This window comes from Larimichthys crocea, chromosome XXI, assembly GCF_000972845.2.
Source record: "Larimichthys crocea isolate SSNF chromosome XXI, L_crocea_2.0, whole genome shotgun sequence".
Taxonomy (NCBI): Eukaryota; Metazoa; Chordata; class Actinopteri; family Sciaenidae; genus Larimichthys; species Larimichthys crocea.
In genome coordinates this window covers 11,633,856-11,661,343 of record NC_040031.1, presented here as the reverse complement: position 1 = coordinate 11,661,343, position 27,488 = coordinate 11,633,856, and the positions used below count along the sequence as shown (strand labels likewise).

Here is a 27,488-nt window from a genome sequence, read left to right as displayed (position 1 = left end):
TAGGATCGACGAGAGAGAGGTGGATGGAGGAGAAGAGGGGATTCATCTCCTCCATCCACCTCTCCCTCTCCCTCCTTCCTTTCCGTCCTTCTTTACCATCATTAACGTGTGCCGGTAGTGGATGCTCAACCCACAAGGCTATATTTGTAGACTATGTATATACACTGACAGATGGACCGTCTTGTCGGAATGTTTTACCGTTGCTAGGAGACACGGAAACATCCTGTCAGCTGTTAATACAAGCAGATTGATGAAAAGAAAAACAGATACAAAGCACCCTGAAAATCTTTATAAGACACCTGGACAGTTAACAGCTTGTTCCTATTAAAAATCAAGATTTTATTCTGTGTCACAGCTCCCGTCCCCTTCACCTCAGTTCTACCTATCTCATATATGTATGTATATAACTTCCCTTGTTAGCATCTCAACAGCCAAATCCAACAGATATGAACACTTATACTTATTCTTCATATCCTCTGCCATCTCTCAACTCAATTTAATGAGATAATGTGAATTAAGACCTAAACCCATACATCTGTTCCACTGGTGATCTGCACAACCATTCCAGGACAAACAAAGTCATTTTTTTCAAAATGTGTTGAGGGCAAATTGACGGAAATTACAAAGAAAAATACTCGAGTGAAGGCCAGATTCTTAAAACAATAAATAAACAAATCATTATTTAGAATAAAATAGTTATTTTTAGATTACTGGAACAGTGAGTGATATGTGCTGATGCCTGTTTTCTCTCCCTACAGCTTCCTTATGGTCCTGGTGTGTCTAATCTTCAGTGTCCTGTCCACTATAGAGCAATATGCAGACTTCGCCACCGGAACCCTCTTCTGGATGGTGAGTGCTGTCATTGTGCTGATATATACCAAATGTAAAACTGTCCCAACTTCCAAAGGACTCCATAAATCGTCTAAATCCAGTCGCATGAACTGTTATATTTGAAGCTGCATCCACTACAGTACAAGGTGCTGTTTAATGAACTGCAGTTTTACAGGAATAATGCCAACAGATTCATCATTTATTGTCTTTCATCCATGCACAGTACTGGCTTGACCACTGGCAGTAACACAACGAAATTAAGGAATAAGAATAACAAAGATGCAGCAGAATGAATCAGAGGGTCAGACAGATGTTAGTTAAGTACACATCCACACAGTATAATTGAAAACACCTGTCTGATTGGACCATGTGTGTGTAGATCCTTAAAAACCACACGCATGATGGAAGCCGTGGCACAAATTATCGATAAATTGATTTAAAAGTGTAAAGTTTTAATAGATCAATCGAGCGGAAGTTAGTTATAAAGCAAAAAAACCTGGTTTCAGCTTCTCACATGTGAAGATTTGAAACCTTGTTTCTGTCTTATTTCTTCAGGTTTTGCACCGCTGGAGGGACAAAACAAGCTTTTTTAATATTTCACATTGGGTCCCTGAACATATCTTTTTTTTTACTTTTCCTAAAATACTCAATTATTAATTAGATTAAATGGATATTGACAATAATCATTGCAGCCCATGCTTTAATGACACTGTACCTGTGGATGGAGGTGTATTAAGAGAAATGAGTTAATGATGCTTCCCGTTTTCTCGTCTAACAAATCTTTTTTTTATCTTATTAATGAAATTAACATGTTTTTCCTTAGAGAGATTAAATGAAGAAGTGACAGATAAAGTTACCTCAGCTGCGCTGCAGTACCCTGCGCTGTCCACATGATGGAGACAGAAGATCTCGGCTGGGAGGCTTCGTACCCGCCATCTTACACCTCAGCTCAAAGATATTACAAAGCTCCAAAATGCTCTGTTATTGCAAATACCAACACACATTACCTGCCAGCGTGCAATGCATTCATCAAAGCCCTTTTATTGTAAGCAACATGTATGCACTGCACATTATTAGCATGGGAATGGTCAGGAGCCGGCGTTTTTTAACCTCTTGTGACTGAACTAGTTATGCAGAATCATTTGGCTCCACACAGACTGTACTTGCTGATACTTGCTGGTAAATTGACTTTTTTTTCCGTGGCTTATTAGGCTATTAAGGCTGCTAAGTGATGCAATAAATCCAGGGCTTACAACAGGTAGAGAAAATTATGGCTGCTGTTTGGAAACTCTACAAAGAGCTTGCATCATCTGTCTCCTGCTCGCACAGTGTGAATATAAATACACACATAGCTACCGCGTACCGGCAGCACGGTTTACACAGACATTTACACAAAGGCCTCACATACACAGACATGGACAGGCACACACAATCACAAAACACACACATGTACCACCTCCTGAGTCCCGGGGGCAAACAGAGGACAGAGAGGACACTGTGTTCTGTAAACTTTTGGCCAGTGCCCTTTGAAGACCTACTATCACGGTTATTCATTTATTTTTACGCTGGAAGAGCCAAATGCTCTCTATCATTATCTGTAACTCTTGTTCTCTCTCTCTGTCTCTCTTTTTCTCCATCCCTCTCTCCTCCTTCCACCTTTTTTCTCTTGCCTCATTACTAAACAGTTCAGCAATAATCAGTTACACAACGATGGAGAAAGAAATGAGACATTTCTAAACACAAATTACTGTTAGTCTCAAATCTTGAAATTGCCGAACACTGCTTATTTGTACACCTGGCTGTGTGTTTGTGCATGTGCATGCATGTGTGCTTGTAATGCGTAGTTTTAGTTCAATATTAATTGTGAGATAAGATAATACCTTATCTTGTGTGTGCATTTGTGCACTTGTGCCAGTGTATGTGTGTGTGTGTGTGTGTGTGTGTGTGTGAGAGAGAGAGAGCGAGGGGGAGGTGGAGCTCTGTGAGCAGTGTCATGGTGGCACATAGTGGTGGTGGTAGTAGCTATACTTAGAAAGTTCAGGGTTAGCTGACATCTGTGAATCACAGGCTGCTTGTTTTGGAAGGCAGAGGGGACATTAGTCCTTGAGGATATTTGGCCTTCAGGGCAGCTGCCAAAGTAAAGCCAGTCAGGCTGGGCAGGAGGCACAGAGGCAGACATACACACACACGTGTTGCATGGATGTCTTTAAAATTAGACTTTCACCATGATAACACTGGATATTTTATTCAAAAGTCTGGTCAAAATATAATTATTTATTTTAAAAATAGTACTACTATCTCTGTGACCCCTCAGCCTCCGTGACCTAGGCTACATCAGTTTCATCAGGTCAGCTACCCAGCTGATCCCTGTTGTTTTCTGCAGTCAGAGCATCACTATTGATTATGAATAAAACTATATCTCCAACTTTGGATTAATTGAAGGACAGGAACAGTCCCGACCACCATGCATCACTCGCTTGCATGCTCAGTGTTATATGCAACAAACTGGCTGTGAAAGTTGTGTAATGCTCAAAAAACATTTAACCGGTAAACAAGTTCATTGTTAAGAAAGGGGCATCCTCGAAAGGTTCAACACTTTGTGTTGGGCAAATAGTCCAAAAATAATTTCATTTTAACTTCTTCTTTTTTTTTATATAATGACATCTAATGATAGTGATCAAATCAAGGATCGCTGAAAATTCCAAATATTAAAGAATTAATGGTCAGATATCCATAAAATTCACTGTTTTCATTTCTTAACTCAATTAGCTTGTGGTGACCTTCTGACCTTTTTCTCGAGTGACACCACTGGATAATTTCCACTAGGAGAAATCCAATTGGAAGACTAGCACTGGTTATTGCTACCTCAAAGGATCCATTTGTTTACAGCGAATATGTCACTGAATCAGAATTAACAGTGTGCTGATGTTTACAATCCACGAGCGAGTATGAGATAGCACTCAGAACAAAACCACATGAAAAGGACCTAACAGGAACTGAAGTGGTTGGTGAGAGATTGTTTTGTGGCTATCGGAGTATTCATCTTACAAATGAGAGGAACAAAAAAGCCTTTGTTTTCTAATAAGTTTCGATAACTCATCTCCGAGAAAGCATGTGCAATTTAAATGGGATTGACATTATTATCTGGAATCCAACACTAATAACAAGGTTATTATATTATGTACCATCCATGGCTTGAACTGCAAAAGCTTTGTGTGTGTGCGCGCAGCTCCCTTCTAGCGAGACACACAGACGAAGCAATCTAATCATATTTTCATCTGATACCGTAATTCCCCAAGCCCAGCTCTTTCAATGAGCTTCATCCTCGTCTGGCTCGACGAGATTATCGCTGCGAGAGCAGGCGGCTGTTTTCAGTAAACACGTAGTTGCCAGTTTCAGATACACACAAAAACACCCCAACATCTGGGTGACCCCTTTTAACGAATTATTGTGACTAATCTCTTCAAATTTCCCCCCAAAATCATGCGTACGTTTTGACTTTCAAATGTCACCCAGATTGTCATTATTACTAAACTCAGTGAATTTTGTGTTGGTGCTGATGTTTCAGTCTGACTGTGAACACTTTTTAGTTGTGTTTTAAGTTCAAGAAAACACACAAGGAGCGTTATTAACCCAGCTATAACGTTTTGCATTTAGAAAGGTTCAACATTGTATCATAACAGTTTAAATATATGTGCAGATATAACCACATCTTGCAAAATTAACACTGAACTGTACATATATATACCGTATATATGTATACGCAGCACCAACAGGGTCTGTTGCTCTCCTACACAAACAAGAAGGTCATGGCTGGTTGGTCAAGTTCAACTGAAATGGATGTTATAGGTAGCTCGGGCCCAGACCTCTGAATGCACGCCCAGATCTTCGATTTGTTCGGGCGATTCAAATCCGAATGAAAGAAGCGAAACTTAAAATGGTAATTCAGTCTGATTATCGGGCTATGTTATACAGACTTAGTGAACCATTCCTGCCTGTCTCTGTCTTCAGTTCTGCCTCTTTAACTTTCTCTCCCTTTGTCTTTAACCCAGTGACAGAAAATGAGCAATTCATGGAGATGAATAAGGGGCTATAGGAATCCCGGGCCAGACGACTCAAGCGCAAAATCTAAAGCTGTAAACATGGTTAATTAATGAAAATGGGCAAATGAAACATTTAGAAAGCAGCAGAAAGGGCCTCTCCATCTGTCTGCTCCATCACTCTTGAAAGGCCTTAGGTTTGTTTTTGTTTTTTTAAAATGTTTTCCACAGTACTGTTGCAAAAGTTTTACTAAATGTACATATCAGTGCATTTTCTCTATGTGCTGACACGAGCGCGACAATTTTTTTTGTTTTAGTTTTAGCTAAAATAGTTACCGGTTTGATTGACAGGTCATTGTTTTTAGGGCTCTGTGGTGCTGTGTTATTGCAGCAGGGCTCATGGTATTAAGTTTCATACAAGGGGTGGTCACGGAGCAGCCAGTTCAAGCAATCAACGAGATGGCCACCCACACGGCCTTGGGTTTAAACAGACAGTATGGTGGCTAAATATTATGCGTACACGGTGGCCAGGAAAACTATCTCCGTCTCAGGCAGGCTTAATTAATTCACAGAGGCGCACACGTACGCGCATAATAGGAAAATAAATGCACAATGGCACAGATTGGAGCACAATTGAGAGCACAGATATGCAGGTGGATGTAATTACAACTAGCGCACATTTTTCCTAATAATTAACTCTCTTCTTCAGCTACTGCAGAAACGTTCACAAGTATAACAAGATCTCAATCACCCGAGCTGATTATTTAGCCTTCTTATCTGTTAGGCAGCAGCATGATGGCATTTCAATCACTTAGCCATTGAGTCTGTCTCAGTATGAGCTGTCATCAGCCATGTTATCAAGCTCCATCTTTCCACCTGCGTAGCTGCGTGGGACCACCTCGGTGTCTCTCCGTCTCTCTCTCTCCCACACACCTGTCATTACCCACTCATTTCATATTGTCAGTCTTGCCGATTGATTATAATGGCCTAATGCTTTCAAATGATTCCTAATGCATAGCACGGCGTTATCAATGTTTTCAGAGTCTTATCTACTTCCACATCCTCTCGTCTCGTATGCGCCGCACGGTTATTATCCGTGCCCGCGGATTAACCTAACACTCGCTCTGTTTTCATTGTGCTTCTCAGGAAATTGTGCTGGTGCTGTTCTTTGGCACGGAGTATGTGGTGCGGCTGTGGTCGGCGGGCTGTCGCAGCAAATATGCAGGCATCAAAGGACGCCTCCGCTTTATCAGGAAGCCGATATCAATCATAGGTGCACCTGGCATTTTTTTTCTTTTGCTCTCATTTAATACGACAGATGTCATGAATGGATTGTTCTTGTAGAGCAACAGCTCAGAACATTCAAGCAATGTGAGGCGTACAAGGTTACAATGAAACCGAATTTCTTTCTTGTTTGTCGTCTTCACAGATTTGATAGTCGTCATCGCCTCGATCATTGTTCTCGGCGTAGGGTCCAATGGTCAAGTGTTTGCCACGTCTGCCATCAGGTACAGTTACTATTTTGTTCTGCATTTTATTATTTACTAATAGCTGGACAGGGGTGAGATGATAATGAGACGGATGAGGCGGTGTTGTGTGTTACAGGGGCATCCGTTTCCTCCAAATCCTGCGCATGCTCCATGTGGATCGCCAGGGAGGAACATGGAGGCTACTGGGATCTGTAGTCTTTATTCATCGACAGGTAGGTTGGAAGTACTTTTTGATTAAGTATTGTTATGTATCACATATCAAACTTTTTACCTTCCTGTTGCAGTTTCCTCTATAAGGTGAGCGCATCGATTTTAAATCACCTCCCCGGTCCTTCCTAGATTTTACTACTTATTACGATAAATCCAGTGTGCACAGTCGGGAGTACACGCACACATGTGCACAAATAGGCCACAGCAGACCTGACTTTATAAGGAAAAGAAGAGAGATCATCAAGGTTGCCTTGTATTTTCTCAGGCTGATACACAATAAGCGAGGATGTGATGTTCTTGTCTTAATCCCAGAAGAAGACTGTGTTCTTTGGTTACAGTCAAACTAGACATTTGTGTGTCTTTGATGCACAAGAAAGACCCGGGACTGATCAGTGAGGGGTTGCGTGCAAAGGTCAACCCAAGATGAGACTAATTTGATTTGTTGCCGTTTCCTTGTTGTCAGATGACCGCTTTATCAAATGATGCGCTCTGTTTAGTGGAAATGTATTGCCTCTAGCGGTGTCAATAAGTTGGTGGAAAGGAATAGTCTAAGCACATCAGGATGTGTGCTCAGGGTAGCAATCGATTTTAATGCTTCATTTAGCAACATTTACTCACATTTATCCGAATATTTTTTCCCATATGTGCTGTATTTATCTGCGTATCTGCACACTGTAAATGACACAATACTGCATACAAGACAACAGTTACACGTTATAACTCTTTTATAAATGCAGGCCGAGCTCTTGAACAATGTAATTGATCATCCTTTAAGGCATGTTTTAAACCACTAATGGAATAGGAAGGTGATTGCTGGAGAGTTCCACCTGACTTCACGTCAACCTCTAAGTAGGTATAACATACAAGGAACAATGGATTGGTTCTTGCCATGACCCGATGATGGAAAGATACATAAAAAGATCAGACGGGTCAGGTTTAGCATAGTTTGGAAGTGCAGTCAGTGTCCTGTTCAATGCCACAAGCCTGACTGATGGTAGAGCATTGTATAGTAGTCACTATAATAACCAATTTATTCTTCCTGGGTAACCCATTGTCAAGATGTTGCACCTTTTTACAGCCCGGATTTAGATTAGACAGTCATCAATATCTCCTATATACAAGAAATAACCTGCAGTGAGGTGGGCCAGTTAGCTCAGGTAGAGTGTGTCCCGTGTACAGAGGCTCCGTCAAGGCCCAGGGTTCAAGTCTGACCTGTGGCCATTTGCTTGCCTGTCATTCCTCCTTTCTCTCTCCCCACCTTCCTGTGTATTCTCCAGCTGCTACTGTACAAAAAAGGTTCATAAGGCCCAAAAGATGTTTTTTTTTTGTTTTTTTAGAGAGAGAAAGAAAAGAAAAAACCTGCAGTGAGGGTAGTGACTCTGTTTCAACAGTGCAGCTGTGACAGCTGGATCATTTTTGTCAGTTAGCCTTGAAGAGCAAACCAAATGAAATAATATTTTTTTTCTATACAGTGATACAATCGGTCAGGTATATTCTCCATATGCGTAGAATCTTTCACGCAACATTTTCACGGCGTCGTCTTTGGTCGACCTAATGTGTTTTCCAGGAGCTGATCACGACCCTGTACATCGGCTTCCTGGGCTTGATCTTCTCCTCCTACTTCGTCTACTTGGCGGAGAAAGACGCTGTGGATGAGGAGGGCAAGACGGGCTTCTCCAGCTACGCCGATGCCCTGTGGTGGGGCGTGGTAAGGCAGCCGAACTAGAAAAGTAGAAACAAAAGCAGCTCCTTCACTGATGCTTTCATACCCGTCTCTGTATGAGAACTTTTCTACGTTTTGTTTTTTAGCAATGCAATGCATATATTAGTCCTGAATGCTACTTGAATTTCCCAACATAGCGTACATACCTGAAAGGCCACATCACATTCACATGAAAAAAGATTCTTCTCTAACAAATAAACTTCACAATACGCTCACAAGTGGAGTCTTAACCCGGAAAAAATTCAGATGGCCGGCCACCCTGGTTAGACCAATTATTAACTTCCTTGTGTTTTTATTCTCCTCCTGAGTTCTTTGTGCGGCATGCACGTGTTGCTGCAACACTTAGGCAGGTGTGTTGATGTTTTCCGTGCGTAGAGCTGGTTTTGCTTATTCCCCTCTGTACGGAGGTTCAGGTTTCCAGAGTAGTTAATTAAACATTTGAATTGAAAGCGCAGAGTAATGAGAAACCTATGGCAGCCTTGTGCAGGGGATCAGCGTGCCACAAAGAGACGGTAATAAACCATTCACCTCTGGGCTCTTTGGCTCAAAGAACTTTTAGAGCACCAATATAAAGTGTCAGTTCCCTTAATTAAAACTTTAATTGTGGGATTACTACTTTTATGTAACAAGGGTTAGAGGGGTCACGGTGCTCCTCACTCCTCTATGGAAACTGGAGAAAAAGCTGTTGTTTGTGTTGCTCCGTTCACAATGTTGAGAAAAGGATCGCGGTCGGGGGATTTGCACCTTTTTGTTTTTCTGAGACTGTAAACTTGAGAGTCATGATATGCTATTTACAATAGCTTTGTGTGTGTGTGTGTGTATCATGAAATGAGATTGCGCTGATTGGAGAACGCTAAGCTCTCCCAGCGTGTGTTCCTCCTCTTGGCATGATTTCCATATTCGGATGTGCAGGTGCGGGGCACAGCTGGAGGACAAGCCAATGCCATGATTCATATCCCCTTCTCTCTCTCTCCTACTCAATCTCTCTCCCTCCTTTCCTCCCTCACCTTCCCTGCTGCTCCTCTCCCTTTGCCAATAGCTGATGGTTAGGTAATGGCTGTTTGATTTTAACAACATTTGCTAACTTCAACCACGGCACAGTGTGAAGGAGAAAATGAGGAAAACGTGAGCTAATAGTGCCGTCTTGGATACACGCATGCAGGTCAGCGTTCATATAAACGTGCATGTAAATACAGACATGCAGACGCACTTTAACGTATTCAAAGACCAGGTTTATGACCTTTGTGTAGACTTGAGGAGGTTTTTGCCTCGCACCCTACAGTCTGAATGAGAGGAGTGTTTTTCGAGTAGACCATTCCACTCTGATGGTCAGGAGGACATTGTTTAGTCATCGGATTTGTGGATGAGGGATTAAACCCCCCCACCCCCCACCTCACCCCTCCCTCCCACCACTCCATCCAACATACACCCACCCGCCCTTCCCGCCCCTGCTCCTTCTTTTTTTTTACTCCCAAAGCCCTTTTAAGTATCTCACCTTACATCAGCCGCTTTGTGTTAGCGCTCAGCGGCGGCTCACGCGGCGATGCCCCATAGACACTCACGGTAAGCCAAGTGTGTTCTGAATGTGTCAGAATTGGCTCGGCTTTCAGAGTGGGTGTACATGCAAATGGAAAGAGGTATTTGTCCCCACCCCCCGCCCCCCCCGCCCCCCTCGCCCTGGCAAATTCCTACACTCACTGAGGATTAGCGGTTGGGAATCTTATTCCCTTTGAGGAGCAAGAGCCTCTAATGCTCCGGCCATCGCTGACAGTTATAGAGCAAAGCCCAGAATGGCTGATGAACTTTTATAGACTGTTGTGGCGAAGCTTTGAGAGATCTGCATTGACTGACATTTTCATTACATCAGCGGTTCATTAAAATAGCCGTGTTTCTGTGAACTCTAGCACATTTTGAAGTAAAAAAAAATACTAATAAAACACTTTTAAAATAAATTCTGACACACAAACATTTAAGCTGTCTCCTCTCCTCATCGCTCCCACGGCTCTATAATACACCCATGATCTGAGACAACCTTCCTTGCATTAATGAAAGACATTCTGCTCCTGTAATTGTTGTTGTTCTTCTTGTTTTCTGACTGACTGGAGCATTATCTCATGAACCGATCCCTAATATTCGCATAATTCATTCACATTTTCTTTGCCAAATTTGTCAAAATGTGCAAAACATCAGCATGAAAACACGGCAAATGTAAAGAGAAAGATCTCTGAGTATCTCTCTGAATAAGGTTTTATTTCATATAAAACATGTAAGGTGAAATTGTTTCCATTCATATTATAGTTGAAGTTTTCAGTGAAGTTTATCTGAGGTAATGAAAGTATAGCCAGGAGATGCCCTCTAGGTACTATGCGATGTCCCATCAGTGAAGGAGCTGTGTACGATGCAAAATGTTTCTGTCAGAGCTTTCACACACATCTGTAATCTGAAACCCTATGCACTCTCTGTCTGTAGGTGACGGTCACTACAATCGGCTATGGAGACAAAATTCCTCAAACGTGGATAGGAAAGGCCATCGCCTCCTGCTTCAGTGTCTTCGCCATCTCCTTCTTCGCTCTGCCTGCTGTAAATATAGTTTTAATATGAATCATATGCACTTCATGAGCAGGAAGGAAATATTATACATTTAATTAACTTATTTTGTTCCATTTATCCTCAACCTTGTTACAACTTGTTTGACTCCTTTGTTTTGTTTTCAGTTCAGGCTTTGCTCTCTGTGATGAAGCTCCTTTATTTTGCATTACTGTACTGATGTATAAAACATTTTGTGAGATTCTAAAGCCACATTTCAAAAGTCTACACTAAATATTCCAACTAATATAATTTCTTGCAGAATGAATATTTACAGTCTAACCTATTTTTTTTCCTGATCAGGGTATCCTGGGCTCGGGGTTTGCCCTTAAAGTTCAGCAGAAGCAGAGACAGAAGCACTTCAACAGACAGATCCCTGCTGCGGCATGCCTCATCCAGGTACATTTTAGCATCAAGTGGAAACAGCTTTCAGGGTATACATTAAAACCATCAATGATTCAACAGTGGACACATGATCTCTATACTACACTTTATACTGGACAGTGGACACGGTGTCAAAATCACCTCAATCTTTTAATCGTATATTTTCGGAAAGGTGCAGACTTGCACTTTCCACATTTTGCCACTGTAAGCTTCAGCAAACGCTGGAAAGTGAACAGAGCAAAGGAAGCAACAGTATTTGTTGTCTGCAAATTCCTACTGAGCCATGGAAAAGGTGAGCTGTAGCCCACTTGCCAAGAGTGAAATGGAAGACGAACAAGTAGCTGTGTTGTGCCAAAAGCTAACCATTACAAGGATTACAATTACCCTGAACACGCTGAGACACAACCACAGTTTAGACACCTGTGACACAGAGACACTTAAATGTCTGCAGGACACTCACTGCAAATACTGCACATATCCACTCCAGGGTTTTGTGGAAAATGCTGCATGAATAGATCAGAATAGAAATGAGAATATTCATATAAATTCAACAATACTGAAATATAATATTTGTAAAGAGCATTTCAGAGTTTAGTGTAATTCAAAGTGCTTTACATGTGACTGTACTGATACAAAGTACAAATGTTTTACTGTTTATATTGTATAATGATGATGATTTATATAACTAGAACATTTCTAAAGAAATTTTGAGTGTGCCTGACTCTGGCCTCGTCACCCCCATACATTATTACTGACTCTGCTTCCGGAAGGAAGGAAGGAAGGAAGGAAAAAAACAACGAAAGGAAAGAAAAAAAAAACGACGACAGGAAGGAGGGAAGGAAGGAAACGACGTTCCTTCCTTACTTCCTTTCATCGTTTTTTTCCTTCCTTCCTTCCTTCCTTCCTATCGTTGCTGTTTTCCTTCCTTCCTTTCCTCGTCGTTATTTCCTTCCTTCCTTCCTTCCTGCCTTCCTTCCTTTCGTCGTTTTTTTCTTCTTTCCTTCCTTCCTTGCTTCCTTCCTTCCTTCCTTTCTTCCTTCCTTCCTTCCTTCCTTCCTTCCTTCCTTCCTTCCTTTTGCCGTTTTACCAGATTTTTGGCGATTTTTGGCAAAACCGTTTGCCGAAAAGTCGTAGCACACCGATCCCGATTTTGATACCTGTTTTGTGTGTGCGACAAAAACTCTGGGAGGAGAAGCGAGCCAAAAAAACGGCGTAAGAATAATAAGTGGAAGAAGCGCGGTGGATAACATATAGTGTGCGCTTTCAGGCACACTCAATAATTTATTTTCCAAGTGCACTTTTTATGTCTGACACTTAACAGAAAGAGAAATATAAAAGAAACTTACACATGACAGAAATTCTGGCTTATATTGCTGCTGTTATTAAATTTGAGGAAAAAAATGGAAACTTATTGATGACCACATGTCATGTTTCTAAGTATTATTTGTCATGATTTAACCTGTCCTCCTCAGACACTTTGGAGGTGCTATGCAGCAGAGAAACCAGGCGGCTGTGCTGCTACATGGAAAATGTATGTTCTAACTCCGGAGCTTTTCAACACAGTCGACTCTGACAGCTCCAGCCCGAACATCAGGAAGCTGAACATATCGGTAATTATCCAGTCCGGCTTAAATGAATTCTGAGGGTATTGTGTAGCTCATGTTTTATGTTTTTTTTTAAAAAGTTGATTTACCTCCGTCAGAAGAACAGGACAAGTCTTTCCTTTTGAAATACAAAATATATAATATATGTCTTTGATGTTGTGGGTTTGAATTGAACAAGGGATGTTTTCTCAATTATTTGTCTTTTTTTTATTTTTTACATTCACTGTTTATTGTGTCTTTCTGCTTTGATCTATCCAATAAAGGTGAAACCACACCCATAAAAACATCCGAATCCAGCCTGTAAACCGAGGTCGTTTTGAAATGTGGTATTTCTCACATATGAGACGGACATTTTTCTTTTTCAAAAGATATTTGAAAGCATCTTTTGAACCTGAGATGCGGAACACGAACGAGTCCACAAAGGAGCGTTGTCAGAAAAAAACGCAGCGATACTGCAGGGTGGATTTGCATACGGCGAGCCCACATTGTCTCCTTGTGCAGTTCACCTTTCAAAACAATATTAGCTATGTTGCGCCTTGGCCATACAGCATAAAAGGACAAGTTAAGTTCCCACAGACGTACACACACGTGGAAAGACACACAACACACACAAATAGACGCACACACACACACACAGCAGCAAACCCCACCACCTCCCGCCGCCCTCCTCCCTCAAGGCCTGACTCCACCAGGATGACTTGAGGCCTTTGTCTCCGCCGGACAAAGACTCAGTCAGTTAAGATGATGTCACTGCCGCCTTTCTCATGGGAGTAAACCTTTGTCTAGTAGAACAACAACAAAAAAATCTTTGTGTAGCACTGAACCCACATGTATTGGGGAGAATGGAGGCTGCTTCCGCTCTTTTCTGTTTCAGCATGTGACTTTCTCCTCTGACTTTCCTCTCTCTCCCCTTTCTCTCCCCTCGCTTTCAGAATTCCTCTCCTGTTTCGTCTCTGTTTAACTGACTTTTTCATTTTACTCTTGCTTTTTCTTCTCCGCTCTTCCTGTCCCCTCTCTCTCTCTCTCTCTCTCTGCATATTTTCCTCCAGCCCATCACTTTCTTCCTCATTCTCGTTCACAATGGTTTTTCTTCTTCTCTCCTCTTTATATTTAACTTCATCCGTCTCTGTTTATTTGTCCTTCTCTCTTAAACTCAGTGTCTGTTACAGTTTTTTTCCTGCCCTTGCATCTTTCTCTCTCTCTCTCTCTCTCTCTCTCTCTCTGTCTCTCTCTCTCTTTCTTTTTTCCCCTCATTCAGTCTTATGACACCCACCACCACCTCCCACTCTCACTCTCTCTGCTAATGACTCATTCAAACCTCGGGTATTTGGATTGAACTGCTGGCCAATCGTCAATGCCAAAGTCTGATCCATTGAGTCCAAATAATTGAGTTTTCTATAAAGGCCACGTCCATGGCGTTGGCGTGGGTCAGTGGGTCTAAGGATTGGACCGGAGGCACCATTTAGGTCCTCAGAAACTCACTGACTCATAAAACACATAGCTATGATCTCACTCAAAGAAGCTGAGATTAAACATGTACGATCGATGTCACCAATGTTCAAGCACAACATTTTGTAAGATTAAGATGTATAAGAACAATGTGAACTACACAGGTACTAAAAGAAAATGTTTTCTGATATTTAAATCTGTCTGGAACAGCATGGCCACTCGGCTAAAACGGCTGGATGTGTTCATTCGTCATTCATCTCCTGGACATTTGTCATCTGTGATGACATTTATGATGGCTGCTGCAGATGATGATCTCAAACTATTGTTTTGTTTGTCTGATTCTGAATGTGTCCGTAAGGTTTGTGCTCTACCACAAATTGCCTCTTGGAGGACATTTAACTTTTCTAAGTAATTTTAAATAGAGTATAAATGATTTACAGTAAGACTAATTGTAATCCCTAACCCTGACATACAGCACTGGAAATGAGCCACGCTGTGGAGCAGCACAAAACGATAAATCACCCAGTGAAGATGTGCGTTGACAACGTGCATAAGCAAGCAAAGCAAAGAGGGCTGCTTTAGTCTCCAATCTTTAGGAGACGATTTTGCAGGTTAATTGTGTATCTATAATAATATTACCTGGAACTTTATTGTGAACTGTTTTGTTTATGAGCTGAAGAGCCGGTCCAAATTAAATCCAGTCTTGCCACAACAGTCCCATGCTGATATTCCTGCCACAAAACACCAGGAGCAAACATTACAAACATTATAGGCAGGACTTTACTTAATGCGAGCACATTAATAATTTTCTTCTGCATGAATGAAAGCCTGATAGATAGCAAAACTGACAGCCTCCTCCTCCAAGCCACACTATTATGGTAGAGGAGTTTGCATGCCTCAGTGACTAATGGAGCTTTTTTGTTGGTCTCCGAGGGGCCAAATAAAGAGCAATTCTAAGATTTTATGGATTTGCTTGTCTTGAAAGGGGAACTCCGCCTAGATTAGTGAAACTTTGCTGCATCCAGAACTGTGACTGTTCATTGCTGGTGAACGGTTGGTATGCAGTGTTGGTTCGACCCAGCACATCTGAATGTCTTTTAAAAGACTCTTTCAATTATCATCACAATTTATCATCCTGATAGCCAAACATTTCTTTTGTATTAACTGGGTTGATGTTTCCTCTGTCTGTTAGAAAAGGGGGACCAAGAGGAGGCTGAAGTCCAGGGGTAATGGCTCCGTGGGTGTGGCCTCGGAGAGGGCTGTATCGATCCCCCAGATCACCTACGATCACATTGACGACTCTGTGGAGAAGAAAGATGTCTCGTTTTTCCCGGAGGAGCCAAGGGGTGCTATTGAAGGTAATATACTGGAAACAGCACAGCCATTATGTTGCTATAATGAACAGTGTCCAAACTGATCGAATGCATATCAAGGGTTATTGCCACAATTGCTGAGTCTGAGAAGAGTGCATGTTTTTTTCAAAGAAAGCCAGCTAACCTCTATAAATTCCATTTCTTCCAACCACTCCATGCCAGACAAGTCAACTATCCAGTATAACACATGAAAGCACCGAGGCTGTTTTATTACTGCTCGATTAAACTGGCTTCATTTTGGACTCTCTTAAAAACAGATTTTTTTAATTCAAGATTTGACACCCCAGAATGCCACGTCCTCTGAAGAAGGTGTTTCTGAATCGCGTTGAATATCGGTGCGAAGTTATCTTTAATACAGTTCAAGACCAGCTGGCAATGAAGCCCGTGTCATGTGAAGGACATTTAACGAAGTGAATTACTGCAGTAATAAAACCAACTTTTTTTTTTCCCTGTTCCTCTTAATACAATTTTGTCTGATGAAATAATATGTGTTGAGGGACGTGAAATGAGGTCATACCGCCTTAAAGGCCTTGGAAATGCATTATTTCAGTTAAAGTTTGTTGTTGATTGAGTTTTAACAACCAGGGAATTTAAATGGCAAAAAAACACCACGATAAATTTTTTTGACGGCTTTTGCTTTAGAAACATTAGCTGTCAACTTGAACTTTGTGTTGGCAAGGGTCTGCGAAAATGAATACGATAAACACAAAATAGGCCTCCCATAATAATTAACAATGAATAAATCTCACAATGGACTTTACACACTTTTGCTAGGATAGTTAGAAACAAGAAAACCAACACACAGTAGATCTGATGGCAACCAATGGCTAAAGATGGTGGATGCAGAATGGTGGCCTCGTGGTCACACTTTAGTCCTCTACGACAGTAAACGGAATATCTTTGGGTTGTGAACAAAACAACACATTTGTGGATGTCATCCTGACTTGGCTTTGGGAAACAGCGATCAACATATCCCATTACATGTATTAACTTTCTGACAAATTATCGATTAAGCGAGAAAATGATCAGTCTTGCTATAGAGTCTTCGTCACATTCAAAATTCTGTTTTGCATCGTTCAAACTTGCAAGACGTGCAAAGTAATGACAGAATAGACGACCTGAATGTGGCTTTCACAGCTAATCTCTTGCAGTTTGGCTCTTCCATTCAAACATTGGCGATCATTACACATCATGGGAGGAGTTGTTCTTATTTTTTACACAGTAAACAGAGGCCCTATCCTGATCCCCTTAGACCCAAGATGGCTGCCAGGTGTCTTCAGTAGGCCAGATGGAAACTATTACAGTCTCAGTGGTGATTAGAGGTCACGGTTACAAGCTCTTTACTGCTTCACTTGTCCCCTTTGCTGGCCACAGACACTCACACTGGGCTTAAATGGAACAACTTTGAAATATGGGCTTGTCAAGGTTACAAGTGGGAATTTCTTCTTATACCACTTGCAGTTTACCAATATTGCTGCGGTCATGCCAAAGACAGTTTTCTTTTTGTCGTCAGGCTGAAAAACTGCAGAATAAATAATGGTGTTGATTTCCGATCATTCAGTATCCAGATTAATTATAAAATCTGACCTGTACTGCTTCCTAATTGCAGCCAGCAGTCATACATAACAATAGAAACTTTTTTTAAAGTTAAGTTTAAATTTTTTTTTAAAACGCGGGTCTGTACACACACTATATGATGGATGGCTGGTTGGTTAAGGGGGCGGTGGTTTAACTTCCTGTGTTAAAAGACATCCCCACCAAATGAATTGACCCAGACTCCAGGTTAATAAATGCACTTTATGAGTTTTTCCTGTCAAAGCGTGTGATCATAAAATAAAAAAAAGAGCTTGGAGTGACATAAACTTGACATGAAGGCAGACCATCACTAGAGGAGCAACCACTTCTGAGGGGAAACGTTGTTCAGTTTCCGGCTTAATTGGGTGGATCTTAGATAATGAAGGAGACCCATATGTCTTGAGTGGATGTGGAAAAAAAGCAATCACATCAAAGTTAGTGTCTAACCGGTTAGATAGCACGTCTTGTATCATGTACAAGAGCAAAACAACGAGCAGATGTTATGTCTATCTAATGCTTTAATGCTTTATATACATAAATAATGTGTCGAGTTGAAACAGCATGAGACTGGTATGATCTCTGCTTCAGATCCAGCCATAAAACAGGCGTCTGCGTTGTCATGCTTTTACTCTCTCGGATGCTCCTCACCGTTTGTCCATAGCTTTACCGCATCCTCTCTAATCCTGAAATAAAAAGAGTTTCTTTTGGCACCGGTGAAGCAACGTTAGCATTCATTTGGAGTTGTGTTTCTGGCCACCTGGTGAATGAAGTGAAGTGAAGTTACTCTCTTCGGGCTCTGGTCTCCACTGACCGTGTGTCTGTATCTTTAAGATTTGAAACGCTCCAACACAGTTCACCAGAAAGTCACTGTGCCTCCTTGCTCTTTGGCGTCGAGCAGGTAGTGAACAGAGGCTTTTTTAGAGCCTTTTCAGTAAAAAAAAAAAAAGTTGCTTGCTGCGTCCAAAAAATGAGACTTTGAGAGCATTGAGAGTGAATCAAAATAGTAAAGTTGTCTGCCAGACAGCTAGACAATGAGCTGAAAGAACCTATAAAGAGAGGGCCTTTAGATTCAGGCGATAATTCACCACGAGCAACCCCCTTTCTCTCTGTCATCTCGATTTTATACGTTGTTATTATAAATACATCGATAATAGCCACTTTGAACAAACACCTCCAGGAGACGGGCTTGGCACCAGACGTAAACTTTTTTTTTTTCTGTCCCTGACACTAACTGAGGAAATGATTGTGCAACAAAATGCTGATGTGTTGCGAAGCAGGAACTGATAGAGATTGTTGATTAACATTTGCTGGAAGGATGTGTGCCATTTCTGTCTGTGTGGTTCAGACATGTTGCAGTGCAATGTAACAACATTTCTGCTTTTCTTTGCAGGAATCACCAGAATATTCAGACAACCAGGTGAGTCTTTCTAACTCCACCGTCACAACTCATCCCGGAGATGTTTGTCCTAACAAATATCGTGGCGCGCCTCCGGTCTCGTGTTGGCTCCCTCATAATCTTGTATATAAAGGCGCAAGTTGTACCAAAATCCAAGTGACAGGAAAACAGACTCTTTTATGAACTTTGTCTATCCAGCAGCCTCTTCCACTGGTTAAGTACTTCTCGTTCTCCTATTAAAAACTCCTCTGTGTTAATCATTAGCTAGCCTGCCTTTTTAATGTGGCCCAGACAGTATTTTAATTAGACTTGCTGGCTGGCTGGGCCTTTGTCCCCAACCGGACCAAACCAGAGCCAAGCAGAGAGACTCAGACACTGGTCCTGGGTCGACCTGGCCTGTTTTCTTTACTGGGTGCTCTGCCAAACACCACGGGTGAGGAACAGGGTTGGCCTGGCTAGGAATGGACAGGGGCCCAGGGGACAGTGGGGACCTAGTCTGGGACACCGAAGTGAGGGAGAGAGAGAGAGAGAGAAAGAGGGGAGGAGGAGAGTTGTGTGGAGTTGATAAGCGGCCATTGTGGAGCTCCAGTGGTCAGAAATAAACTGGTCATTGTTTGATTTAGTCAGTGTCCGGCTTATCGCTCCACTTATCTGTCTGGCCCCACCCACCGCCCTGTCTGTGAGAATCTCTCAATAGAGCGCCCCCTCTCTCTCTCTCTCTCTCTCTCAGTCTTTTTTTTTGCACTTATTCTGTCTCTCCACCTCTCCTGCTCTTTGCTCATACTCGCCCGACCAAACATGTTTGCACTGATGGGCCAGATAAACTGCATGTTGTTAATAAACCCTTATCCTGTTTGTGTAGCCGATAAGCCAGTTCACGTCTCCTTCAGTGAGCTGGAGTTGAGGCTAAAGGTGGCTCTTGTTAGCTCTGGTTACCCCTCCTCCTCCTCCTCTCTTTCTCTCTCACTTTCTCCCGTCTGTCCCTCTCTCTCTCTCTCTCTCTCTCTCTCTCTCTCTCTCAATCGCTGTCTCTGCTTCCGGATTGGCCGACGTTAAACAAATTCGATGATTGAGTGATTGGATGAAGAGCGGGCTGAATGGATTCTGCCTCAATTGGAATGGTCGTTCTGTTCTTGGGCACAGATTTGAATCCATTCTTTATCACAAAGGAGGGCCGGTGGTTTGGAGGAGAGACTTGTCAAACTCAGACCCTGACAGTCTTGACTGCAGGTCAAGACCCAGCTACACATGTTGTTCTTTTTCTGTTGTTTTTAGCCGAGCCAGCAGCCGAGCCAGCTGCACTGTTGAACTGGAGCACTACAGTTTCTGTTTCCACATACAAGTCGTTCAAAGGCACGAGATGATTCCACCCTAAAATCAATTAGTTTCTTTCCTCTGTAGAGGTTTTGCTTCCTTTTTGACCTTCATGCTCATTCAGAAATTTAACACAACACACAGATGAACAATGCAAAACCCATAAGAAATGTTTGTTTCAACTTTTTTCCTCTCTTCTACTTGTCTTTCCTTTTTTTTATTCTTCATCCTTTGCATGGCATCAGGCCCTCCTCATCATTCTTGGTCATCTTTCACTCTGAGCTGCCCTAGCTCTCCAGGTATCTTTCTCTTTCTTTGTGTCTGTTTTTACTGAAACTCACGATTAAATATGCCGACAACTTCACAGCTCCTATTTAACCGTGGACCCTGATTTTGGCGTCTTGAAATGTCAAAGGATTAGTTAAGATAGAAATGAATTCCTCTGTGACATAATATAGTTCTTTATAGAAGCCAAACTATGTGCTCTAATATTTTATTGAACTCTTATTATGCATCTATCAAATGTTTCCTTCAAATTAAAATAATGAAGTAATTGAAAAAAACAACAACTTGTCAGTATAAATTAAAATAAATACGTTATACAGCCCAATATGAGCATACTGTAAATACTATCTGTTGTCTCTGTTCTTTGCAGTAAGGAGGAATCTTGGTAACAGCACCTCCATCGACATCTCCCGCGCCAACAGCTTAACCGATGAGCTGGACTTCATGGGTGAAGACATTCCCCTGCCCGTGATGACTAACAAAACTCAACAGGAGTAAGTCCCCAAAAAAAAGTCCCCTCTGCTCTTCTCTGGAGTTCTCATCTCTCTGTGATCCATCACCCTGCACTGACCTCCATTCTTTGATACATATAATACTCATTTCCCTGTGCGTCATAGTACCTAAAGGCCTTTTGTCAGAGCGGAGAGCTCCTCTAGCCGCTCTCTAAATGAATCTGTTTTGTTGAACTCTCTTGAGGGTTAAATAGACTCTTGAGGGCCTCGGCCATATCAGGTACAGAGCGTTATAAAGGGGATTATCCCTTTTAGTCTTGAGGGAAATGTCAAAGAAATCCCTCTCAATAGGTTGTAGGACATGTTAAGGTACTGGATGGCTTGTCACCACATGCCCTCATGAGATTTCTGTGTGAACCGTGAATGCGTTTCGATGGTGTTCCTTCCTCCCGCTGACCCGTTCATTCAAACGAGTTTCCTTAATGTGAACCAAAATGTAATTCTGGCGTAATTAGATTTTCTTTGCTTCCTGTGTAGCAACTGCTACAAAAACAATTTACACCTCATTATTTTTCCACTTACTCCTGTCCTTTCACACAACTCAACAGACCAGTGCTCCCACACGGCGCTGTCACAAGTTTACACTGTCAACAGGTACTACAAGTGTTCGCATGGAAGCAAAGTGGGAAGACAAACATGTCAACACTATTGTTTGGCTTAATCCCAGTAGTGGGAGACTGCTAAAGTGCTTTTCCCACTGGGGGCCGAGTCATGTTGCATCGTAGCATCCAGATTAGGTGATTACATACAGAGTAGGCAGGTAATACCAAGTCACATAAAACCAAAGAAGCAGAAGGTGAAGATTAGAGGTTTCAATAGATTATGGTCTCAAAAAAAAAAGTTACCCTGGGCTGTAGTTGATGTTGTCTATGTTTGGTTGTTCCTTTTCATTAATATTGCATTATCCTTTAATGTGCCAGGTAACAGCGCATGTGTACTGAAGGGTTTGAGAGTGTCTCTGACATATGGACATGCAGTAATTTGAGTTTGTAGTATTGCATGTTGTCGTTGTAGAATATTATATTTTGCATAATCTTGTAGTGTGTATAAATATGTGTATTTTTTATCCCTAAGGAAAAATGTGTGAACTTTTTCCCATAATGACTCACTTTCCTTTTTGGTGGTCACATTTTCTGACCAATCTTACACGGTATTTATGGGCCATGTTGTACTGGAATATACTGCGTATATGTTTTCAAAGAGACTGAACCGGGTTTGATGCACAGAGAAGCAGAGAGTGTCTTAAAAGCAAACATGGCATTGTGTGGAAATTATTCTGATTTATTGTGGAAGTATTACATTTATCCTCACACTGTATGTCTGCCAGTGGCTGTCGGTCATAACAATATACAGCCTAATACTGTCTGCATTCTGCTCTCTCCCTCCAGTTTTACCCTGCAAACCTACAGTTACCTCTGCTGCTCAGCTCCATCTCTGGCCTTTTGGCTTTTCTTATCTGTTCTGCGCTCTCCTCTCTCTACCCTCTTCTTGAAAACAAAAAGTTTAGTGCGCTTTTTTTGTACAGAGGAACACAGAATCATTACGCCTGTTTACCGCAATGTCCAGTTTCAGTTCAAAATATCAAAAGGGTGATAAAATGCTCTCCACCCACAGACGATCATCCACTCCTTTTTAAATTCCAGTAAAAACACGAGCAAAACAACATTAACAGTAAAACAATAGTTATCAGCAGCAGAACGCTTCCTCTCTCTCTCTCTCTCTCTTTGCAGTTTTTGACCTGCCTGTTTGTGGCATTAGTCCAGGACTCTCTCTCTCTCTCTCTCTCTGTCTCTCTCTCTCTCTCTCTCCACACAGCACTTCAATTCCACAAGGCGTTGTTGTACTGGCTCTCCTGCTATTCTTCTTCTTTTCTCCACCTCCCCCATCCTTCCATCCACCCTGATCCTATCTGCTGGTCAACGGGGAGACCATTAAAAAACATATTTTTTCACATACCATAGAAACCATGACTAGCCACAACCCAAACTCTTATTAATCATTTCAAATTTGATATGCGTGCCACTCCTGGAAAATGTGATTTTATTAATACTCACAAAATAAGTCTGGTTCATGCTTGAAACTTTCTGCCATAGCCGAACATTTGTCCTCGGACATGTAGTGTCTATGCTTTATTGCTGTCTATTGATTGATATTCAGAAATGAGTGCATAAATACAGTAGATATCATGTAAACCCAAATGTGGTAGTGAACCATGATGGTTGCACTACAACAAGGTTATATTTTGCATCTCCATACTAGATACATTACTTTAAAAAAGCACATGATAAAAACACAAAGTGCACTGAATTCTCTGTAAAAAGATGCAAAGAAACATGTCATGTGTAGTGATAATCTAGTCCTTTTTCCCCTAACAGAAGATGGCGCTACTCTTTTACATTATGCAGCCAGCATACTGTTACAGTACGGCACAGAGTAGCCTATAGCCTGTTGTTTTAGGGGCCTGTTGGCTCTTTGCATCAATAATACAATCTTTGTTGTACTCAATTATGCAGCAAACTACTTTAGGACATTGTGTATCGTACACAGTTAATTACAGCAGGAGCATAGTCAGAGATTTCCTGTCTGATAATTGCTAATTAATGTCATTTAAACAAGTGTAGGAATCATCTAAACATTCTTAAAGAGCAGATATTTTATTAAAATACTGTTCAACATGTTATTCTGTCAGAGAAAATTCAGTATTGGTCATCTTGAGGCCAGGATACATTTTTTATGTGTTCATTGGACCATTTGCACGCGACCGTGAGACCACTGCATGTTAATGCTCGAGTGTGTGAGAGCGAGTCTTCCAGCTGCAGAGACAGTGTCTATTTGTATCCATTGCAGGGCTTCTGTGCCCATAACTCAGCTGTAACAGCCAAGCTCAGATCTGAGCCATGCTGGGCACTTTCCCATAACAGCTGGTTTGTTTTGTCCCTGGTGTCACGCCACTGAGGACAGCACTGTCGTTTGGCATCCTTATCTGGCCACCGCATCCACCATCCACCCATACCGCCTGCACACACACTGTTTTCTGTTCAGTTTCCGCCTCCACACCTCCGAGATTTAACATAAATTTGCCCCGAGCTCACGCTTTTCTTATTTTAGTTTGATAAAAACGAGCAGAAACATTTTATTTTACATTTCTAGTGCCTCTCTCACTTTTATTTCTCTGTGACAGCACCGGCTGGAACGTTCCACTGTTTGTTTGACTACCCCCAAAATTAGTGTGTGTGTGTGTGTGTGTGTGTGTGTCTGTTAGTTCACATGTGAGAGGCATCAATACAGCTGGCTGTGACGTCTCTGGGCTTCTGAAGAGGAAGTGAGGCAGGGCAGCGTCCGCACGCAATCATCTCTTTTGCTTCTCTGAACCCAAAACATACACACACCCACCTACACAAACAGACACAAGAACACTTTTCCCCCTCTCAGAAGATAAATCCTTAGTATTGCCTTGTTTGTTTGTATAAAAACCAGCTTTCTTGTGATTTGTCGGATTTTATGAAATCGAACCAAAGAGCTCACCGGCTTGTCCCGCAACTGTCAACACAGCTCTTCCCTTTTGACTGTAAACACTCTTTCCTCCTCTATTTGTTTACTCTGCCCTGTGTAAATGAGGCTTGATTTTTGTTACGATTCAGTCTGATATGATACGGTGTGTGTACAGCAGTACACTTTGAGGATGTAGATTTCTGAGATTTACCGATTAACTGTTGAATGAAATCATAACAAACCCCATAGCGGGTCTGCCGATCCTAAATCCAGCCCAAAGCAGATTGACATTCACCCTCTTGGAGAATGCGTAAATGTTTCCAAGTACACTTCTTAGACCCCAAACAGAGGAAGGTCTTGTTTAGCTGATTGCAGTGATTGTGTCCTATCTCTCTCTCTCTGTCTGTTCTCTGCTGTGACAGCCTTTTTCTCTGTTCTCTACATCGTTTCTCTGAAAGAGGAGAGAACTTTCCTGGTTGTTTTCTTCGTTTGAGCATTCCCGTCTTGTCATTTTGTGACCTGAGGCGGTCGCCCCCTTTTCCTCCCGCTGGGTGTGGCCAGGTTCTCCGCCCTCCTCCTCCTCGTCTCCTCGCAGACCTGTAAAAGCCTGCATGGGCCACCTGCAGACAACTCTTAATTAGTTCCCCTCTTACAAGCCAGCCTGAGATAAACAATGAAAGCCCACTGCAGCGCCACAGGAGGGATTGCAGGCAGAGACACATGCATCATGGCCTGTCCTCTTCAAGTAGGGGCCTCTCTCTGCCGAGCAACTGGCGTCTTTTGTGGAGACCTCTGAACAAATTGACTTTTTGTCTGTGTGGCCTCTGTATGCCTGTCTTTTCCACTGTACTCTCATATTGATGGCACGGAGGGGTGTTTCAAACATATGGTGTTTAGTCAAGAGGAAAAAATCGAAAATGCATTCATGGTTTGTGTCACAGGAGTCTTTTTAAACCTTGAAAATTGTCACTTTGATAAATGTTTGTGATATAACTTCTCCCCAGCGACATGCCTCCACCCCCCCTGCCCCCCTTGTCCTCAACTCTGTGCTCCGAAACATGTGCTGACTAAGAAGTTATTTTTATGTGACTTTATGCAAGATTCAGCAGTGAATCTAATGTGAAAATATCCAATAAATCCTCTTAATATTCCTCGGCTTTACTGCCAAGTATTAGAATGACAAACTGGACTAGGCAAGGGCCCCATTTTGGGCACATGCACAAGACACGAATGCACACACACACACACACACACACACACACACACACATGCACACACACAAACGGATGGGGTAAGATCTGTGGCCTCCTGCCCTGCAGCAAGAAAAGCTGCCTGGGTGCTGCTGCTTTATGAAAAGATAGTGAAAGAAACTAAGAGAGAAAAGAACAAATTGTGCCCCAGTTTCTTGACTTTCTGCCAATTTCTAGAGCATTAAAAAAAAAAAAAAAAAAAAAAGACAGAAACTAGTCTTGGTGCAGTAAAACAGCCGCACACTGATTCATATTCTCTGGACAGCAGAGCCGTGCATGGACGGATTCAGTAGTTAATCTCATTACAGACTCTGGGCTTTTTTTTTTTTATGTGGTTGCTGACCTCCTCTCTACCTTTACTCACTTGGACATATTAAAATTAGTTTAATTGCTCTCACTTTTCTAAAATGCAACCAGAATAGATGCTACAGTTCAAGCTGGCAGCGCAGCAAAGTCAGAATCGAAATTGGTTTTGTTATGTTGGCCCGGGGGATGATGTGGTGTGATTCCTGCAGTGTGTGTGTGTGTGTGTGTGTGCAGGCTTCTAGTCAAAACCTGTCAAAACTTTAACACAGATCATTCATTACCCGTGTGTGCATTTGGTAAACATTGTCATGCAATTAGTTGGAACATTTTACCTGTGGGTGTAAGGTGGATCTTTCTGGTTGATCTTTATATTATTTCCACTTTGGATAGATTGCCATACTAAAGATAAATCCAATTTCAGGCAGTTTGGAGAGAAATGAATCAGTGCTTAGAGATCAAAACTTTGATTTAGTCGGTATGTCGATGAATCTATCTACTATCTGCAGTGTAAAGCTACATCTAGAAAATACCTGTTGGCAAAAGTCAAATCGAGCCGAGCCGTACCATACAGTGTAAGCGCGGCATCAGACTCGCGGTAGTTAGTACTTAGCCACAAATCTCTATCTGTGCATACTTCGAAAGCGACCAACGGCGCGGCCACATTCTACTTCTTCTTGTTCTAGTTTTGCAAGCGACACCGTGGTGTCGTGCTATTGCGCAGTTGAGGTTTACAGAGCACCATTACCCATTACCAGATGATGGTTTGTCCCCCTCAAACTGCGGGTTGGTCTGGAGGAATGTTAGTTTAACTAAATCTGGATTCTCTGTCACCTCAAATCTTGGTGAGAAAGATTTTGTTGGAGCAGATAACACAATGATGGGAAAGTTTTACACAGCGGGAAGCACACAGCATGTTATTTCAGGCCACAAGAGACTTTTCTTGTATGATTTCACTTGCAGTATTTACGTCCATAGTGTCTATACAGATTAAAAGAGGGAAATGTGATACTTTAGTATATGTGAGAAAGGGAACTAAACTTTTATATTACTTGTAAAACAAGTTCCTGGTCGGATCAGGGCACAGTAATGTAAATCACACACTGTATACTACAGAGAAAAGATGATGCTGTGTGTTTAAAACTTTACTGTTCTTCCACAGAGAGAGAGATCATTGGCCACTGAAGCAAATTCTCCTACCAGAGGCCAAAAAAGAGAATCAGCAAGCCATCTTTTATGACATATCCGTCACACCCAAGGCAATAAAAGGCATTTTCACGAAAGTACTTAATTAAAGAGTGCGTTTAGCCGGGCCTGACACTGGCCATCCTGCATTAATGAAGGCCCTCATGCTGCTCTTAAAGGGGTGAGAGTGTTTACTCCCCCTCAGTGGTGTTGGTGGTTCTGGGAGGGTTTTATGGCGAGGGACCATCAGTGACTGGGAGAATGGCCCGCTTTATGGCCTCTCACCGCGAGTTGGAAAATCCAGAGACTCAGCAAGCAAGTACTCCATGAATAAATCGTTCAGACCAAATATATATGTATAAAAAAAATACTCTCACCAACATGATCTCTAACTGCTGCATCCAGATTATTAACTGATGTGTGCGCAGCGGTTGGAAACGATACAAGCGCCATTTCGGCTCTATTAGCTCCACTTAAATGTGCCTG

At 42.0% G+C, this 27,488-nt stretch overlaps 1 protein-coding gene across 1 annotated transcript in view; it reads left to right on the top strand.

Moving 5' to 3' along the window:
* The window catches only part of kcnq1.2 (potassium voltage-gated channel, KQT-like subfamily, member 1.2), a 161,189-nt gene that overhangs the window by 13,685 nt on the left and 120,016 nt on the right, over positions 1 to 27,488 (top strand). Inside the window, exons 3-14 of the mRNA XM_019265789.2 lie at positions 759 to 849; positions 6,018 to 6,144; positions 6,301 to 6,379; positions 6,477 to 6,573; positions 8,139 to 8,279; positions 10,764 to 10,874; positions 11,184 to 11,279; positions 12,737 to 12,874; positions 15,510 to 15,675; positions 18,656 to 18,682; positions 20,221 to 20,274; positions 20,631 to 20,754. Coding sequence (XP_019121334.2) covers positions 759 to 849; positions 6,018 to 6,144; positions 6,301 to 6,379; positions 6,477 to 6,573; positions 8,139 to 8,279; positions 10,764 to 10,874; positions 11,184 to 11,279; positions 12,737 to 12,874; positions 15,510 to 15,675; positions 18,656 to 18,682; positions 20,221 to 20,274; positions 20,631 to 20,754 — 1,251 coding nt within the window. The remainder of the gene's footprint in view (positions 1 to 758; positions 850 to 6,017; positions 6,145 to 6,300; positions 6,380 to 6,476; positions 6,574 to 8,138; positions 8,280 to 10,763; positions 10,875 to 11,183; positions 11,280 to 12,736; positions 12,875 to 15,509; positions 15,676 to 18,655; positions 18,683 to 20,220; positions 20,275 to 20,630; positions 20,755 to 27,488) is intronic.